The sequence below is a fragment of the Tachysurus vachellii genome, chromosome 2, assembly GCF_030014155.1.
Source record: "Tachysurus vachellii isolate PV-2020 chromosome 2, HZAU_Pvac_v1, whole genome shotgun sequence".
In the NCBI taxonomy this organism is placed as follows: Eukaryota; Metazoa; Chordata; class Actinopteri; order Siluriformes; family Bagridae; genus Tachysurus; species Tachysurus vachellii.
This window is the reverse complement of record NC_083461.1, coordinates 15,895,571-15,913,767: the sequence shown is the minus strand read 5'-3', so window position 1 is coordinate 15,913,767 and position 18,197 is coordinate 15,895,571. Positions and strand designations below refer to the sequence as shown.

At 40.8% G+C, this 18,197-nt stretch overlaps 2 protein-coding genes across 13 annotated transcripts in view; both read left to right on the top strand.

Moving 5' to 3' along the window:
- Nucleotides 1-335: 335 nt before the first annotated feature.
- fbrs (fibrosin) lies at nt 336-10,821 on the top strand. 9 transcript variants are annotated; one of them, XM_060859199.1, is made up of 19 exons: nt 336-764; nt 1,924-2,517; nt 2,820-2,984; nt 3,221-3,253; nt 3,390-3,419; nt 3,509-3,557; nt 4,153-4,495; nt 4,709-4,905; nt 5,048-5,340; nt 5,440-5,484; nt 5,557-5,652; nt 5,942-6,025; nt 6,168-6,206; nt 6,307-6,378; nt 6,506-6,668; nt 7,087-7,167; nt 7,411-7,494; nt 7,607-7,820; nt 7,943-10,821. In XM_060859199.1, the coding sequence occupies exons 2-19, from the start codon at nt 2,221-2,223 to the stop codon at nt 9,468-9,470; spliced, it is 3,813 nt and encodes a 1,270-aa protein (XP_060715182.1). In that variant the 5' UTR covers nt 336-764; nt 1,924-2,220; the 3' UTR covers nt 9,471-10,821. The 9 variants fall into 9 exon arrangements, with proteins under 9 accessions (XP_060715182.1, XP_060715199.1, XP_060715165.1 ...); XM_060859216.1 differs by having other exon boundaries at nt 2,802-2,984; nt 5,569-5,652; nt 5,957-6,025; XM_060859182.1 differs by having other exon boundaries at nt 2,802-2,984; nt 5,569-5,652.
- Nucleotides 10,822-12,702: 1,881 nt separating this feature from the next.
- The window catches only part of srcap (Snf2-related CREBBP activator protein), a 23,830-nt gene continuing 18,335 nt past the window's right edge, over nt 12,703-18,197 (top strand). For 3 of the 4 annotated variants that reach the window (XM_060859116.1, XM_060859124.1, XM_060859094.1), the window contains exons 1-3: nt 12,703-12,940; nt 14,537-14,610; nt 15,478-18,197. The exon at nt 15,478-18,197 is cut by the window's right edge and continues 240 nt beyond it. In XM_060859116.1, coding sequence (XP_060715099.1) covers nt 15,675-18,197 — 2,523 coding nt within the window. In that variant the 5' untranslated portion in view covers nt 12,703-12,940; nt 14,537-14,610; nt 15,478-15,674. Of the gene's footprint in view, nt 12,941-13,024; nt 13,177-14,536; nt 14,611-15,477 lie in introns of those variants that run through there. The other variant, XM_060859105.1, reaches the window with a different exon arrangement.

Genomic DNA, 18,197 nt, shown 5'->3' with positions numbered 1-18,197 from the left:
CTTTAACAATAGTGTTCACTGTTCACAAATGAACACAAATTATTATAATGTTTATTTATTATTTATTATAATATAAGGTTATTATAACCTTCTAATGTAACAATGAGTTAAAAATAAAACCCTATAATAATTATAGTAATGATTTATATGTCTACAATCATACGATACGGACGGTGAAATGACACAATGAACATTTGATGTATTTCAGGTTTAAGTTATTAAGTTTGTTTGAGAGCTGAACAACATTGTAGTCGGTGTTGTGTTACACCAGCTTTCCTCGTGTACCGATAGGCGGCAGTGCTGCTTTACCGTGAGTTAAACACGACTGTCCGTGAATCATAGAGGAAAAAAAAAATCGACTGAAGCACACAATGCAGTTTCACTGTAGCGTTATCCACCCAGGATTCACGTTATTGCCAGCTTCTCAAATACCATGAAAAAACATCTATTTATTTATCAGATTTTGACGATCGGGATTTGTTATAACGTTTTATTAGTTCCTTTAGAGACCGCACTCGAGAGATAATATTTATTTCAGCTGCGCAAACGGAGAGATAATTGAACTTTCCCGGACTGAGTAGATTAGACAGTGGGCCGCGGGAGGAGGAGGCTGGCCTGCGTTACGGGCTCTGACGCTGAAGCTGCATGTCCGCGTAAATTGAGCCCGTGGCTTCTGGGCCTACACCGCTGTCGTCTAATGGAGACCGGACCAACCGAGCAGAAGCTTGAAGAGAACGACCACACGCATCGGCACCTTTTGAGTGGTGGGTTACATCCGTCACATTAATACTAATGCAAACAAAACGAGCGAGGTTTTGTTTATCTTTAATACATGGTAAACAATCACGCAAACAGAAGCGATTTTCAACCAGTGTCTCAGACTGAGAATTCAACCTTTCTCTTTTGCTCGTCAAAGGAACGCTAGCATAGTTAGCTTAGCTAAGGTTAGTTTAGTATGGCTTATATTTGTAACCGGTCAAACAGGTCTACTATACTTCGATCCTTAGGATTTGTTCGTGTTTTGTGAATTCGTTAACGTTATAGGTCACCTGATCACCGTAAACCTGTCATCGATGCTTAGGCAAGTGTGTAGTATAAATGTAGCTGGTTAGCAAACAACTTAAGCTAGCGTAATGGGACAGCGCAGTTAGCAAATAGCTAAATTGTATCGACTTGCTATCCAGCTGTTTCAGTCACTTTGTCTGAAAGATTCACAAATGTTTGGATGTTGTTGTGAATGTTTTTCCACATATTGTATCCCGCGTAATAAATTTGTTTACATGGAAAATCCTCAATAGGGACGAGAAGCAAGCTAGCAATATGTTAATTACCTTACCGTCATTTTTGTAGGTAGCAAGCTTAGCTTACTAGGCCAGTTAACATACTAACTAACTAACCATCACCATTTACGCAACTAACTAGTTTGTTTAGGCAGCTGGTTTATTTAATCGTTGTTAACTAACGCTTTTATTCAGTTTTGATTGAAGACTGAACTTATCCGCTTTTAAAATACCGCTTATAAATTGCACCAAAATGTAGTTTTTGTTTATCCTGAACTTTAGCTGTCAGTTTTATGATAGACAGCTAAATAACACGGTTAAGCATTTTGCTGATTTAATTATCTCGTACCATAGTGATTAAGACTTTATAGTTGCTACCGAATTCTATTAGAAACCACGAATATTTGGATGCTGAAGGTATAAAAAAGTTCATATTTTGTTTTTGTTTTTTTGTTTTTTTTTAGGTTCCGTTGCGCACTTTCGTAGCTGTTCATTTAAGTTTTGTTTACCATTTTCTCTGATTAGGATCTGATTGTTTTATGTGATATGTATTTTTCTGTATATCCTGACAGTGAGTTATTTTTCTGTAAATGTTTAAAGATTAAAAAAAGATTAATAATTCATTTTTTATATTTTCCCCCAGATGAAACTTACAATGTCTTGACACAAAGACAGTAACGTGGAAGGAAATAGTCAGAAGTAATCAACAGTCTGTTTTTATGGAAAATACATCCTTGGTCAATCCTCATCAGACAGCAGTGTGCTGATGGCATGCATTCGTCAATGGCCACAAAGCTATAAGCAGACACACTAACTCCACTTTAACCTGGGGTACCTACTTTGGTCCAGGAGGTGTTGGTTTCCCTCAGTAAAAGTAAGGTCCCTCTGTGGACCAAGGTTTTAGTGCCTTTTGTAAGTACTGTGTGGGGATTGGTTCGACATGGATGGGCCGAGTCGAAGTGGAGGGTTGAGGCAGAGCCGCCGCTCCCGTTCTCAACGTGATAGAGAGCGTCGCAGGAGGAGAGCAGACCTTGGAGCTTCGTCACCTTCCTCAGGCTCAGAGCAAGAACGTTGCAGAGACACCCTCCTTGGTGTTAGTGGTGGAGAATGCCGGCCTGTCTTTCCTGGTGCCAGGCACCGGCCTCCACGTCGGAGGAAGCGGGAATCTGTGTCTTGTGAGGAAGACATCATTGATGGATTTGCCATTGCCAGCTTTATAAGTTTGGAGGCTTTGGAGGTATGTGTGGTCAATAATCCATTTCCAAACTACAATTATTCGGTACATGTAGGAAAGTGGGAAATGTAGCAATTTGATCTGTTTAGTCAATGTAGTTATGCAGTTTGTCCTCTTGGTGATCTGTTTGCTTTGCTATTGGCCAATTTTTGGGGGTGAGGCTCCTCCGAGTAATTTGGACAGTAGTGATTCTTGTTGATAATTAATTCACACAATACATAGGTTGGGGCATTTTTAGTAATGGTATAACTCTAATGGTATAATTTTTTGCATGTGCATTATAAAAGATGGATTGTTCTCTGAAGCCGCCAGAGCGTGCTGGGATGTTGATGGGGAGAGGGAGCAAAAGGAAGAGAGGCCTGGATGAGAATGGAGGGCCACTCACAGAACCAGAGGAAGGAGCTCCTGCTACTTACACCACCAGTAGCTGGTTCAAACGTAGAAATGAGAAGAAAAAGAGGGAGGCCAAGGTGAGATGTAATATCCGTATTTCAGTTGATGTTCATAACCAGCATGTGTTGTGGTCTTGTTCCTTATTTGCTTTTCTCTTGACCATTGCTGCCAAACTATGACTTTCTATTATTTGTCAGATAATGTATACCATGGTTTAATTCTTTTTTTTATTTTTTTTTTAAAACATTTATTATTATTATATATTTTTTTAAATAAAAGTTTTATCTGCAGCCATTATTTCTTTGTGTTACAGGTGTCAGGAAACTTCATGGAGACAGGATACATTGTAAGAGTGTTTCTTTATAGGTTTTGTAAACATTCTTTGAATTAAGAATGCACATTGTGTGTATAGATGTGTTTAAACATGGCCATAATTAATGTTTAACATAGCATGTTATTGTTTTGTCCCTTTTTCTTATCAGTGTGATGCTGAGAGTGATTCTGGGGATAAGGTGAGTAATTCGTATATGTATTGACAATTTGGCAGCATTACCTCATTTTAATGAATGACACAATGTTTTTTTGTTTGTTTTCTCTTCAGGCTTCTGACAATGATATGGAGCCTACATTCATTGTTAGCACTAGAGAAGGTGATTATCTTGCACTGTTCTTTAACAAATGCATGTCTTTATGTTACAGATGACATGGGTATCTCTCTTAAGCTGTAGTTGGCTAATATTATTAAAATAGATAACAGTACAGTCTTATGGGGGGAGGGGAACTACTTGCATATTTATAATCCATAAAGTTTAGCAGTCATTTTCCAGTGACTATCATTTCTAATGCATATGCAAACAAATGCAAAATTGGATGGTGCTACGTAAATCACATTTGCAATAGGATGTGTTCCTTCAGGAAAAACCAGCAGCAACTACCAGCAAACCATTTATTATTATTCACTTTCAGAAATCTGTTTTTAAGAATTGTAATTTGCGATTACTACGTTTTTTTGGGATTGTTGTTATAAAACTGGTGTTTTAATATTGTTATTGTTGTATAATATTGTTGTTACATAATAGTTTAACAAAACTATTGTTTTGGACTATATAGGTGCCTTAACATGCATAGAAACTGTCCCCAAAGTTTTATTACTGCCATGATGCAGGTATCACTTGATGGTAGAGAGGAGCTTATGTTTTCACTTAACTTTCTATCCTTCTATCACTTAATTTTCTTTTCCTGCAGTGTCCTCCAACCCAGTAAGTATGGCCTCTGCTGTGAGCAATGGCTGTGCCCTGTTACCTTCAAACAGTGGGCCACCTCGTCTGTCAGTGACTCCCCGAGTCTCTGGCTTGGAACGTAGTCAGGAGAGGAGTCGGGAGCTGCCATACCCTGAAGCCACCTCTACCTCATCCTCACTTCTGTTACCCCGTTCTCCAGCCTCTGTCTCCACCTCACTGGCTGAGCAAAATGGAAATGCCGCACCACACCATCGTCATGATTGCAGCCCCCCACAACATAAACCGAAACAATTTCTTTCCTTCCCTGGCCGTACACCAGGTGTCTATGCCGTGGGTATCAACAACAGGTCGGTGAAGTTCAGTGCCAAGCTCAAATGTTTACTGTAATAAAATACAATGGAATATAGTTAGCTAATTAAATACTCATTTTACCCACTTAACATAAATAACTTATAGTAAGACACTATATTTGACATTTCCTTTCAGAAGTACCTGCAGTGTTTATGAATCAATAATTTTCTCTTAACTTTGTTATGCTGTTTATAATTTTGTAAAATCAGGAGCAATACCTCAGTTAAGACTCCATCTTCATCCACTCCTTCATCAATTCGACCGCCAACTCCTTCCACTAGTGTGCCTGCAGGCCGAGGCCCATCTGGGCCTTCATCACGCCCAAGCCCTGGTGCACTCTTCACTCCTCCACCTGGTCTCCCTCCACCTCCTCCTCTTCTGCAGGCGTCCCCTCGCTCTTCAGCAGGTACATTTCAATCCACTTTTTTGCCCACAGCTACTTGTTTCACTCTAGTAACTCTGATACTCTTCAAAAGTGAATTTCATACTGTTTAATTTTTATTTCTCTTGCATGGATAATTAAATAGTTTGTTCTCTGACGCACATAGATCCAGAACTGCTTCGTCAGGAGCTGAACTCGCACTTCCTGGCTGCTCAAAGCACAGAGCGGGAAGGCAGAGCCTCTGGAAGCAGTGCTGGAGTGAGTGCGAACTCCTCATCAGGCAGCGCCTCAGTTTCCTCCTCCAACTCTGGTAGCTCCAGCAGGGCAGGGCACTCTATCCCCCCGATGGCCTATCAATTCCATCAGCACAACCATCAACATCAGCACACCCACACCCACCAACACTTTCTGCACCCACCTGCTGCAGCTCCTCCAATGGTGAGGAGGCCACAAGTGCCGGTGACTCAATTCAGTGTAGTGTTTGTTGAGAGAATTTTCTTTATCATGTTTTGAGCAGTATCAATATATCATTACTAACTGATTGTATTTCTTTTTTAGTTTGAGAAGTTCCCAGGCAAGATTGATGGACTCTTTCGACACCCGGTAAGTTTAATGCTTTTGACATGTACATGACACCATTCATGCTATGGCTCTGACATCATATTTTCCTATAAGTTTTATCCTCAGTACCCACCACCTGTGCCTGGAATCCAGCCTGTACTTCCCCCAGCTGGACCATTTAGTTCCTTGCAAGGAGCCTTTCAACCCAAGGTATGGAATCTTACAACTACCTTTTATATAAGATCAAATTCTATCTATATCTATGTATCTAACTATATGTGTATGTCTGTGTGTGTGTGTGTATATACAAATAATCATGATCAACCCAAAAGAAACTAGATGCAGTCTTCTGCCACAGATTAATTTATGATTATGGTTTAAATACATTTTTATTACACAATAACAAGATTAAAAACTATGTCCATTTTATAGTTAAATATAATGCATGCAGTTAGATGTATTGGTACTTGTAATGGTTTACAACGGTGTCTTGTGATAGCTTGTTGCCCTTCAGGGAACTGCTCCAGATATGCCTGCTCGCCTGGGAGTTGTGCCTCCCCACCTCCAACCTAAAGACCCCAGGGTATGGAGCTTGCCATTACGCATGATTGATTTCTGTTTTTTTTTTTTTTTTTTCCTTCTAATTTTTTATATCACCACTGTGTCTGTTGATCTGATTTGTAGTAAATTGATGTTAATGTTGGATGCTCATTTTGCTTCCTCAGATAACGGACCCATTTACACCATCACTAAAAGTCAGTAATGTAAGTCTGATTTCTCTGGACATCAAACATTTTTTTTTATTTTTTTGCATCTAATATATTTTGATGAAAATAGCATTCACACTTACTTTTACCACTGCAGAAACCTGGAAAGTGGTGTGCTATGCATGTGCGTGTAGCCTGGATGATTTTGAGGCATCAGGAGAAAGTTAAGGTTTGTTTGTTGTCTCTCTTTTTTTTCATTCTTTCTGTTTGTCTCCATAGTAGAAAATGTCTCAAAAGCATATTGGTATTGTGAGATTATCATGGTTTATAATAATTAATGCTTTGGTCTCTTTTAGTTGATGCAAGCTGATCCTCAAAAGCTGGAATTACGTAACGATTTGCTGCCCAGACTCCCTGGCCCTGGTGGTATTGGAGGAATAGGCAGTCTAGGACCACTTGGAGGTCCTCTGCCTCCAACCCAGGATCTCACTAGACCTGGGAGCCTCTTTGCAGCTACTAGTATGTATTTTTATATATATATATATATATATATATATATATATATATATATATATATATATATATATATATATATAATCTTTTTATTTATAATTTTTGTATACCTATGTATCTTAACAGAAACTCTATATACTCTTACAATTACAATTGATCTTATTTTACATTTGAGTTTATCACAAGTTTTAAGTAACTCCAGTACAGTACAGTCAAGTACAGACATTTTTTTTGTGTATACATCAATACACAATACATAAAACTGCGGTCTTGTATATACAAGCAGCTTGGATGCTACTTTAACAGAATACATGGAGAGGATCTGACATCAGAGTATTAAACAATGAATGAAATTAAAACACTCAATGGTAGTCCATTAAAGGGTGTTGTATAAATATTTGAGTTGACCCCTGTGTCTTCTCAGGTGGAGTCAATCCGTCCTCCACTTCCTTCATCCCTCCATCAACGCCCCACTCCTCTTTCCTCACCCCAGCAACACACCTGGGTAAGAGATTGGACGAGTGAGCTGATTATTAGCTTAACTGTAGCCTAGCCTAGTTTTCTAAAATATAATATAGGAAAGGTAATCGATCTTTTAAAGTTGATGACGCATCAAACAAGTGGGTATAGAATAAATTTATCCTCCAAGGCAAGCAGGTCTTTTATTTTTTGCATAGCTTTCTGTTTGAAATCAGATATTTTACTGAGAGGCATAATCAGTCCTGATGTGGGTTGTTGTGCATTACAGATCCTTATGGCCGTTCACCCCCTTTTCCACCACTGGGAGCACTGGGTGCTGGTGCTTTTGGGGGACTGGGTAGCCCCTCACTGGGTAAGTCAGGATATTTTCTTGCTTAAGGAAATGTATGTTGTTTAAAGGCACTTTCAACATGATTGCAGGTATTGACCCTTTTTCTGTGTGTTTTTTTTTATTTTTTGTTTAGGTGCTAGTTCAGTTTTTGGCCATAAGGCAGAATCCTCTGCAAGTGCAGTAGGAGGTTTGGGCAACCCACATGATCCGTGGACTCGCATACATGTTGCCCCTCCTTTCCCCTCTGGGCCCTCTTGGGCCAAAGGACTAGAAAAAAGGGATGACCGAGATAGAATGAAAGATATGGGAGGAAGAGAACATACTCAAATAAAAGATGAAAAAGACAGGTATGCCTATAACTATATAAATATGATGGTGGACATATTTTCATTATCTCTCTCTATATATATAAATGTACGTGTATATGTAAAATTGTTTACATATTTTCTCTGTTTCTATCACCTTTCAGGGACAGTCTACTTTATGGTCGTCAACCTGTGCGAATGTCCCCTGGTGCACTTAAGCACCGCAGCAGCACTCCCAGCTCTCACATGAATGGGCTAGGCCCCCTAGTTGCTGCTCAGTCTGATGGACAAAACAGGGAGCGGGATCGTGAAAGAGAAAGGGAAAGAGAGTCAGACAAAAGACAACATTCATCCTCCAGGGTACCAGTATCAACCTCCTCAGCCCCAGACAGACCTCGTTCATCCACATCGTCTGTTCTTGCAACCCCTCCTCCTAATGCCCCATCAGCATCCTCCCCACTGGACTTGTTGGGTAGACAGGCACATGCTCTCAACTCAGAACAATCACATCCATCCCAAAGAGAGAGCAGTGGTCCAGCATCTTCTTCCTCCTCAGTCAGTTCACTTCCAGTCAAGAAGCCTGACCGGACAACGACTCCAGTTTCTAAGCCACCAACTAGTCTCCCTCCTGGGCTGCTTCATCCCCCAGTGAAAGTCAAGGAGGAGAGAAAGGAGGAGCCTGAGCCAGTGCCCATCTCCCTACCGCATCCATCTGTACCTTCTCATAGCTTTGAGCGGCCTAACAGTCGCCATACACACCATCCTTCAACTCCTTCCTCAAACCTTTCTTTGACTCCCACATCTGTAGTGCCTCTTCCTCCTCCTACCCCACACCCTACCCACCATCAACTTCTTCTGGATCGCTCCCGGTTGGCTCTCGAGGCTTATCTTGGTGGAGCTGGTGGATCAGCTGGACTAGTTGTAGGAGGGCCGGCAGATCGATTTGCAGCCCATCCTCATACACCACCTCAAGGCCACTCACAAGCTCCTCACAGCTTCCCTTGGGATCCCTGGAGGGAACACCACCAGCGTAGAGAGATGTTAGCCCACCGGTCCGATCCCCATCTTGCACTACGCACTGATCCGCACTTGTCACGTCTAATTCAGCATCAGCACGCCCGATACCTTGAGGCAGAGAGAGCAGCTGCTGTAGCAGCAGCAGTAGGGCCCCATCATTCGGTGGTACCTACTTCCACTTCAGCTTCATCCTCTGCCACCAGGCCAGAGTTTGGGTTGATGTCTCATCCTTTTGATCGCCCACATCAGGTAGGTGGCCCAGGAGGTGGTTTGCTGGATGAGGAACAGCGTGCTCAGATATTACGTGAGGACTTTGAAAGGGTGCGTTATTTTGGGATGCAGCCACAATTTTCAACGCCTCACCTGCCCAGCCCATCTCATGCAGCCCACCTAGAACAGCTGCATGCAGGCTTGTTGTCTCACACTCAGCTCCATCCTCCAGGAGGCTCCGCACCGTCACATCACCCAAGCTTCTACTCTCGCTTGGGACCACTGCATCATGTTCCCAATGGAATTCTCACCAAAACACCCAGTCTAGTTGCACCCAGTCTAGTTGGGGCCCCCCCTCCACTTATTCCATCTGTGACAAGGTCATCCACTCCACCTCGCAGCTCCAGACTTGGAGCTGGAGATTTGGCCCTGTTCAGCTCGCTTAAGGATGGAGAGTCCAGATAGTACTGGGCAAGGCTGGAGCAAGGGATCTTTTGCTCTTGAACTGCAAATCTAGAAGTAGAGGTTTAAGCAGGACATCCCAAGCCTGCTGAAGCTACAGTTATTATGAGTGTTGAAATGACCTGAGTGGAGAGACCGAGTGGCAGAAACAGTTCAGAGGGCTGCTCAGTATGTTTATCCACTGTGGTTATATTGGTGCAATTTAAGGTACTCTTTACTCTCCCCTTCCAGTGCTTTTCATTTTTACTTTGAATTTTCGTAAAGAGGCCTGTGGATGTTCAGAGACTAAAGGCTGATATGTTCTGTAATATGAAATATATACATTCAAGCCCTGCAGGGTTGTCTCCAGGTTGATGGCTCCAGAGGTGTATTCAAAGATATAGTTTGCATTGTGCTGCATTGCGTGATGTATGTAATTCCCCATTTATGAACTCATGGCAGTAAAAAAAAAAGCCAGATATGGAGCTTGAGCTATGCCTATGAAGAAGTGGGAAATGGAGTCTAAGACAGCTTAATTAGTGCTTTTCTGTTTGTCTAGTGTGTGCTCTGTCTATAACTAGATTGAAGAAACAGCACTATTGGAAAATGGACTTAAAGAAACACATCGTCTGCTTTCTGCTCTCAATGCATCTACAGCAAGACCGTGATCAGAGGCACAACTTCCATGAACGTTATAACGAACGTCTGCAGAATTATTTTATTTTAATCTTAAAAAAAAAATTATTAACTGTACATCTTGTTTGATATTTTAAATTTAAATGGAAAACAAACTTTCCCATTTTCCTACACTCTGACTCTACATGAGCTGGAACAGAATACAGTAGAATAGTGATATTCCTTTTGTAATTATTATTGTTAACATTAATTACCTTATATAATAAACATATTCACTGTTTGTTATAATGTCATTGTTTCAGGTCTCAGCAGTGGTACTCCCTTGTGAAAGCAAGAACCTCCCTTCCCTTAAACAAAAGGGCACAGTAACACTGCTTTAAGAAACTAGGGATAGCAAGTACCTGTGAAGAGAGTTTGTATTTCTGACAAAACCTGTCCTCTCAGCTGTTAATTGATAAACATATTTATAAATTGAGAGATTACTGTGAGGAAGTCTAGAAATCCCTACGTGGGCAAACATTTTCAGTTAAATATGCATTTCATACAAGCATGGACGATCAACTAAAAAAGGATGCTGCTTTTGTATGTGCAAACAGCAGGATTGAAGGGACTTTTAACTGGATAACAAGACATTACTGGTTAATTATTTGAGCAAAACAGTTTTATACCTTTAAATATGTTCCCCTCAAAAAGAAAGCAAAATAATAATAATTATTAAACAAACATTGCTGTTTATTTACATGTGTGTTATGTATTGCTTCATTGTATGTAGTGCCCTGTATACAGATTTGAGTTTTGAATTTAAATAGAGAAATTGTTGCTACTTTCTGCAACTTTTCTGACTTGGCTGTCCACCAGGAATTCCTCTCAGTCCTGTTTTTGATTTGGGATTTTCTTTTTTTATTGTTAATGGACAAACATACATCCTTACAGAGATAAACAACCATACAAATAGAATAGAGAAAAAGAACAGGGCAAAGAGCAATGTCAGGAGTGTGAAGAGTTTTTTTTTTTTTTTTTAAACATAATATCAACCAAAAATCATTAGGCTTTTGATGTATGCAGGTAACTTTCTCAAGTGGAACTAATGTACAAGCCTGAGATCTCCACATTTTGAAGGACGGTACCTGATATGATTATTAAAGTAATAATATACATTTCTTTGCCAGGTAAACCAGAAAATGATAAAGATGTTTTGCTTGGAAATCAAACACTGTCTCCACTCCAGTTTCAGCAGATGCAATTCTAAGGACAAACTAAAGTGGATTTTACATTAAAAATTTTTTTTTTAAAAAAGCTTGGGAGTTAGTTATACTCATGACCAAGATAATGATGATGACTATAAAGGGACATGGGCTCTCTGCGCCAGTCTTGTGTACCCCTCTATGGGCTGGTGCACTTAGGACTGGCATTAAAAACCTCTGCTCCAGAGAACTGATTATCATTCGTGCTCCTGAAGCCCTAATTTACAATAAGTTATGTCGTTAATACCACAACCTAAATCTGAAGTGGTGTTTAGTTGGGACACTGTCCATTCCATTAGTGTTTGTGTCCACTTGTCTATGATTAAATTAGGGAGTGATAACAAATTAAACAGATTTAAGATTCAAGACATGAATTCAAGTTCGGAAGATTTTCTCTAGTCTGACTCTCTTATGCAGTGATACTCTATAGTTGTCAGCGACAGGTGAAAGGTTTGAAAAATAAAGAAATAACATCGAAATGAAACGTAATTATCTTGTACCACATTTACTATTACAGCTATATAGATAGATAGATACAACTTTATTGTCATTGCATCGTACAGGTACACAGCAACGAAATGCAGTTTGGCATCTACCAGAAGTGCAAAGAGTAGCAATTGTGCGAATATACAGATAAATATGTAGCATATGTACAGCATGTAATATATATTGGTATATATGTAAACATATGTACAGCATGTAATATATTTATTGGTATACATGTAAACTAATGTACAGCATGTAATATATATTGGTATATATGTAAACATATGTACGACATGTAATATATATATAGTTATAGCATGTAATATATATATATAGTTATATATGTAAACATATGTACAGCATGTAATATATATAGGTATATATATATATATATATATATATATAGGTATATATATATATATATATATGTAAAGATATGTACAGTAAATAAATATAAAGGCTATCAATCAGAATGTACAGTAGGGTATATATAGATACACAAATAAAATTGTACAGATGTATGTAAAGCACAATATGTGTAGAGGATGAGGAGTATACAAAAATACAATATGTAATATGTACATTGTATGTATAATTTTACAGAAGTTCTATACAGTATTTTTAGTGCTCTAACGGTGTAGTGTAGAGTTCAGTAGTGATATTGGTCCCTGTTCCTGAACCTGCTGGTTCTATATAACAACAGTCACCTTTCTGGTGGCAGGCAGCAAAGTTCTGTAGTTGTCAGACCCATTTAAAAATGTCTCTGTAATACAACTCACTTAAAAGCAACACCTACAAACAGTCTCTAGTTCACTGTGAAACGCGATGCGGAAATAGCGCAGTTACACAAATCTCGCGAGATGTTCATCCGCTCCGCACTTTGTCAGCAGTCGCTCGTTCCTCCATTTCGCTGCGTCGAAAGTCTCCTCCCCGCAACCGCTAGATTCAGCGATCCAAACCCAGTCTCTCTCGGACCGGTCTTTAACTTGCTCAAACGAACCTGCCAGTACCTCGTTGGGTACCGAGAGGTAGTTTGGAAAACCCCAATCACGGATTGAGTGCGATTTGACGCGGATGGTGACTCCTTCAACGACAATTTAGTAAAAGAAAAGTGCTTGAAAATTTCAGGTAGGTGGGAACTTAAGATGGCGGCGACGGTGGAAGGAGGGGGGACACTGTATGCGGGAGGGGGCGGGGGGGTATTTGGAGGCAGAAGGGGACTTTGATATGGCGGGTTAAGTTCACTTTTATGCATTCGTGTGATGAACACAACCTTGAAGAATACAAGGAATTCAAATGGCTGTATGTCAGGCTGACTTTTGTGCCAGTCTATGTGGCACTTTAGGCGTGTTTATAACCTAAAGGTAATGCTATTAAACTTTTACTAAACCTTTTTTTGTTCAGTCTGTCACACTGATCAGCCTGCTGTTTGAATTCAGTTCACCTAAAACGTTATATAGCTGGAATACGGTTCCACGGATACACACGCGGTTCTGTGTAGCATAGTTCAAAACACGAGTGGGACCCAACATACAGCCTGTTTAACAGTTTAGCACATAAACTCCTGCTTGTATCATTCTAGCTTTATTTATATTAAAAAAACAACAATGTACGTTTCTCCTAACACTCACAAACCCTTACTTTGTCTTTTAAGAGAGTCGTATTGACGAGGGAATTTGATTGCGAGCATATTGCAGGATTATAAATGTTGACAGTCATCTTTTGATCAACACGCATGACCCCGCGTAGTGACGTCACTGAGTTGAGCCTCGGCTAATGATAGCTAGCTAAACAGGCGGCTCACGGTGTATGATCGAACGAAGACGTTACCTTCACAGAGTGTTAGATAAGTTAACAGCGCAGGAACGCTTACGTTTAACCAAAAATAAATACAGCTCGGTCTTTTTCCTCACACAAATCGCATCAGTTCACGCCGCTTAAGCTTGAGATTGGCGCGTTAGCTTGCTGGCTAATTAGTTAGCTAGCCGCTATGCTAACTGCGCGTTCTTTAAGTTTCCAGTGACAAAGCACCGAGCATATACATTTGTTTCCCGCACGTAAATATCAGAATATGGCGTTATATCGAGAACAGACACTTTTGGATGCGGTTCTTGGTGATTGTGTTTAAATGCACAGCAAAGATTTTCAGCCGCTTACTAAACTCTGTCGAATAGTGAGGCATCTTTTGTACGTTTGACTTACAGTTTTAATAAAGCTCAGATTTGTCTTATGTCATAAATTAGTCATATTCCGTATCACCCTTCACAACACTGCTGGCTGCAGTGAGCGCAGACGCAGTTCAGCCTGTTGGATACATGATGAGATGAGATGTCTGTGATTGATTGTCATTACTGAGCTCACTAATTTGGTAAGATGAAGGACCATATATTCCTTTAACAAGTGCACAGAGAAGCCAACAATATCTTGCACTTTTTGTCAGTATAGTAAACCACACACATGGATGATAAAACGTTGTTTGGTGACCCTACTAGATTCATGCTGTTCAGCTTCTGGCTCACCATCATTGAAAGCACATGTAGGAAAGTTTGAGGAAGTTGTAGGTAGATGTAGGAAGTTAACAATTACCACACAAAGTAGCAGGTCTGGGTAATTTGTGTACATTTGTCATTATAACCCGTAATTTGTTTTCAGCAAAAAAAAAAAGTGCAAAAAATGCATCACATCTGCCCGAATATCACTGGTTTCACCTTTTTCTCCCCCCAGATGCTGCGGTGTCTTTGATCTCATCATCCTGGAAGTGGAAAGTACAAAAGAGACTGGGCCTAAACCACATACAGGTGATACACCCTCTAGTGCTCTATTAATTGCATGTACATTAGAGATGTGCGGATCAGCTGGCTTCAAATAAATCATCCACCCGCACCGTATTTTTTTTCTGGATAAGATATCGGCACCCAATCGTCACTTTACAATTATACTAATTCTTAGTTTTCATTATGATGATATGGTCAGTGGATGGTTCTTTAACAGCGCATTCAGTGCAGTTGGAGAAATCTGCGTGTACAGATTGCTATTTATTAAACACAGGCTTTACTCCCTCCCTGACTTTAGCTGAAATGTCACTGTTTCTTTCAACTTTTATAAACTTTGTTTCCTATATTTATGCTTTTCTGTTATTACTATGCACCAACACAACATGTAGACCCTATCAGTAACTGGCAATACATCTGATTCTGATTCTGATTCTGAACTTCCCGATCAGGCGTTATTCCCAATAACTCGTTGCTTATAGGCTACAGAATACAGCGTATATTTATAGCCCTACAACAAACTGTGTCAGGATTCAGGCGGTTCTGCCGTGTCTCTAAAACCCGGTCTGCTGCACTAAATGAGCGTTTGCTTGCACCGCTTGTTGCAGGAATGCCCAAGATTCTCCTAGCAAGCCGCTGTAGCCATGATAATCAATCTTGTTTCTCCCAGAATAAAAGCAAATTTTCCCCTATTTAGAGTATGTAATTAATATTTGCATCATTAATGACTTGTGCCTATCTCATCCACCCGCAACCCACCCGATCAAAATGCACCCGAATTACATCAAAATTAAATTTTTTATTACCCAGCCCCCATGGATATAACTACGCATCACTAGTGTACATCTTTGGTGTAACCATATGAATGTATTGGTATTTTTTTTTTTGTTTCAGGTGCTGTGTGTAGCAGAAGCAGTCCAGAAGGAGGAAGACTTAGGGAGGAGGTGGTGCAGCAGCGCACCCCTCCGGCTGTGGCTGTGCTGGGTGGCATCCCAACGGCTACACAGAATGTGGCCGGGCCACCCCAGCATGTCCTGCAGCCGGTCCCAGCTGCCTCACTACCACCACCACTACTTGTCCCTGCCACTGAGATGGAGCAGCAGAAAGCAAATACACCGGCTGCAAATGAAGAGCAGTCTGCCACATTGGATTGGCAAAATTGCAACACCCATGAGCCTAAGGAGAAGTCAGCCTTGGACTGCAGTACTGAAGCTGTCCAAAGACAACCTGTGCCTATGGCTGCAGGAAGTTCACATAACACACTCTCAGACAGACTTTCATCTTGTGACACAGTCACTGTTAGAAAGGGGCAGGATTTGCATTATGAGTATAACACTGAGAAAACAAGTCTTGAACAAAGGGAGACAGAAACGGCTCAAGGAACTGACCATTGCCAGGACTGTACCTCTATCCCTGGAGCTGCAGATAAGAATAAAACGGGACCCATGGCTCCAGAGAAAGCATATCTGGAATGCAAATCAAAGACTGGTAAAGAGGATATATGTGGAACAAAGCACACAGCACCACAACAAAGCACCTGTATCCCCACAACTCAGTTCAGCTCAGCAGACTCTACTGCACATACAACAACAGACAGAGACCACAAGCAACCTGGAGACACAGAGCAGTATCAAACGGTACCGTCTCTGCACTCTGCTCAGGGTGGTTTACTGCTTGAATGTGATGTCCAGCAAATTGTGCAACAGCCTCTTGGAGCAACAATCATCACAGCCAATGCAGAAGTACCTATTGAATCCGGCATTATCAGTAGTTCAATGGATGAAGTCACAAAAGAGGGACTTGCAGCAAACGAAGAAGGGGTTGTTGGTTCGAGTTCAACATCTTCTGAAAAAGAGTGGCATTACTCGGACTCAGGAGGGTTATCTGCAAAGGGAGGAGAATCTGTCTCTGGACTACCTGTTCTCACAGGAAATGGAACTGGCACGCCAAATAACACAGGCGAGGATGATGGATGCGTCACTGAAAGTTCCCAGCAACCTTCTCCTGTTGCAGTTTCCATCCCTAATGCTCCCTTGCTTCAGAAAACACCCAATCCCTCGAACCATCCTCAGAACACACACGTTACACAAGCGAACCAGCTGAGCCCTGACTGTGTGAACTGCTGTGAAACACCTAAATCTGTTTTAATAGGGAACAAAACTAGCATGAGTGGGGTAGAGGAGATAAAGACGGTTTCTTTAGATGAAACAGGAGTAGATTGTGATATTTCTGTTAAAGAACCAAAGGTGTTGGGGGATAAGACATGCACTCACAACATACAGTCCCCCAAAGTGACTGAAGGGTCCCATGTGGTTGCTTGCAGCACATCACATGGGATTGTGAAACAGAATGAATTTGCTGAAAGCATACAAATGAGTCCATATCAAGATCACCAGCCAGATGGGAGCTATATACTAGGCAAAAACAAATGTACAAATTCAGAGGGATTAGACTCAGATGAGCCATGTCCCTCCCAGGTTAATAATGACTGTTTGATTCAACAAGAGCAAGAATCCAATCTAGTAGTTCATAAGCTCACACAGATGGAATGCCTAAATGATGGTATTTCAACATCTGATAATATTAATGTGGATGAAAAGCATGATGTAGTTTCAGATGCTTTTTCTGGACTCAATGCTGTTGAAATGAAAGATTTAATTGACGTAGGTATTCTTGTGCAGCCAGGGATGGAGGACACATGGTTAGTGGTAAGCGATCACTCTCCATTGATAGATGGGCAGTGCCAAAGTACAGAGGAAGCTGAGATGATCGATGTTAGCACAGAAGCTATGGGGCATTGTTCTGAATCACAGACATCTGTTGCTGTCTATGAGTGCACAGTACCCTGCTTTCCCCAAGATGCTCTTCAAGAAGCTGCTAATCTGCTGTTACCAGAAAAAGATGTAGAAGTACCTGTAGATAAACATTCTTTTGAACCTTTAACAGAATCATTAACACAAGACATTGATACTCTTCCCTCGCTTCCATCAACCATTTTAGCATCACAGAATGTTTTATCTTCCCCAGCCTCTTTAACCTCTTCAGCAAATATTTGCATACAAAATATACAAACTACATTTTGTTCCAGTGATGAGAATACAACTAGTGTATTAGATTCTCCCCTAATTACAAGCCCTTCTACTGTGCAAGAAGAACAAACAAAGTGCACAGAAAGTAAATCAGATTCATCCCAGATTTGTCTTTCATCGAGTGTTCTCGATCCAAAGTTGCTTATACTAAAGAGAGGTGAGGCTTTCCTCAAGCAACCTCGAATGTTGACTCTAGTTTCCAGGAACCAGAGCCCATCTGGTACCCCAATTGATTGCTTAGACAGAATCTCTGTAGAGTGCCTTTCAGAATATGACTTAACTACGGACGGTGCAGCTGAAAAGGCAGCCCAGATACCTCTCAGCTTTCATGTCCTAAATGCTCCCTGTAATGTTACTGCCTCAGCTTCAGAGGATGAGTCTAAAAAACAGGCCTTAATCAAATCAGAACCTTTTCTAGCAATTGAAAAACAGATTCCTTCCGATGATTCTTTATTGAATTCTGCGTCATGTACCCAAACTCAGACCCATAACTCACCAAGACTGCCTTCCAGGTCAGGCAGTATG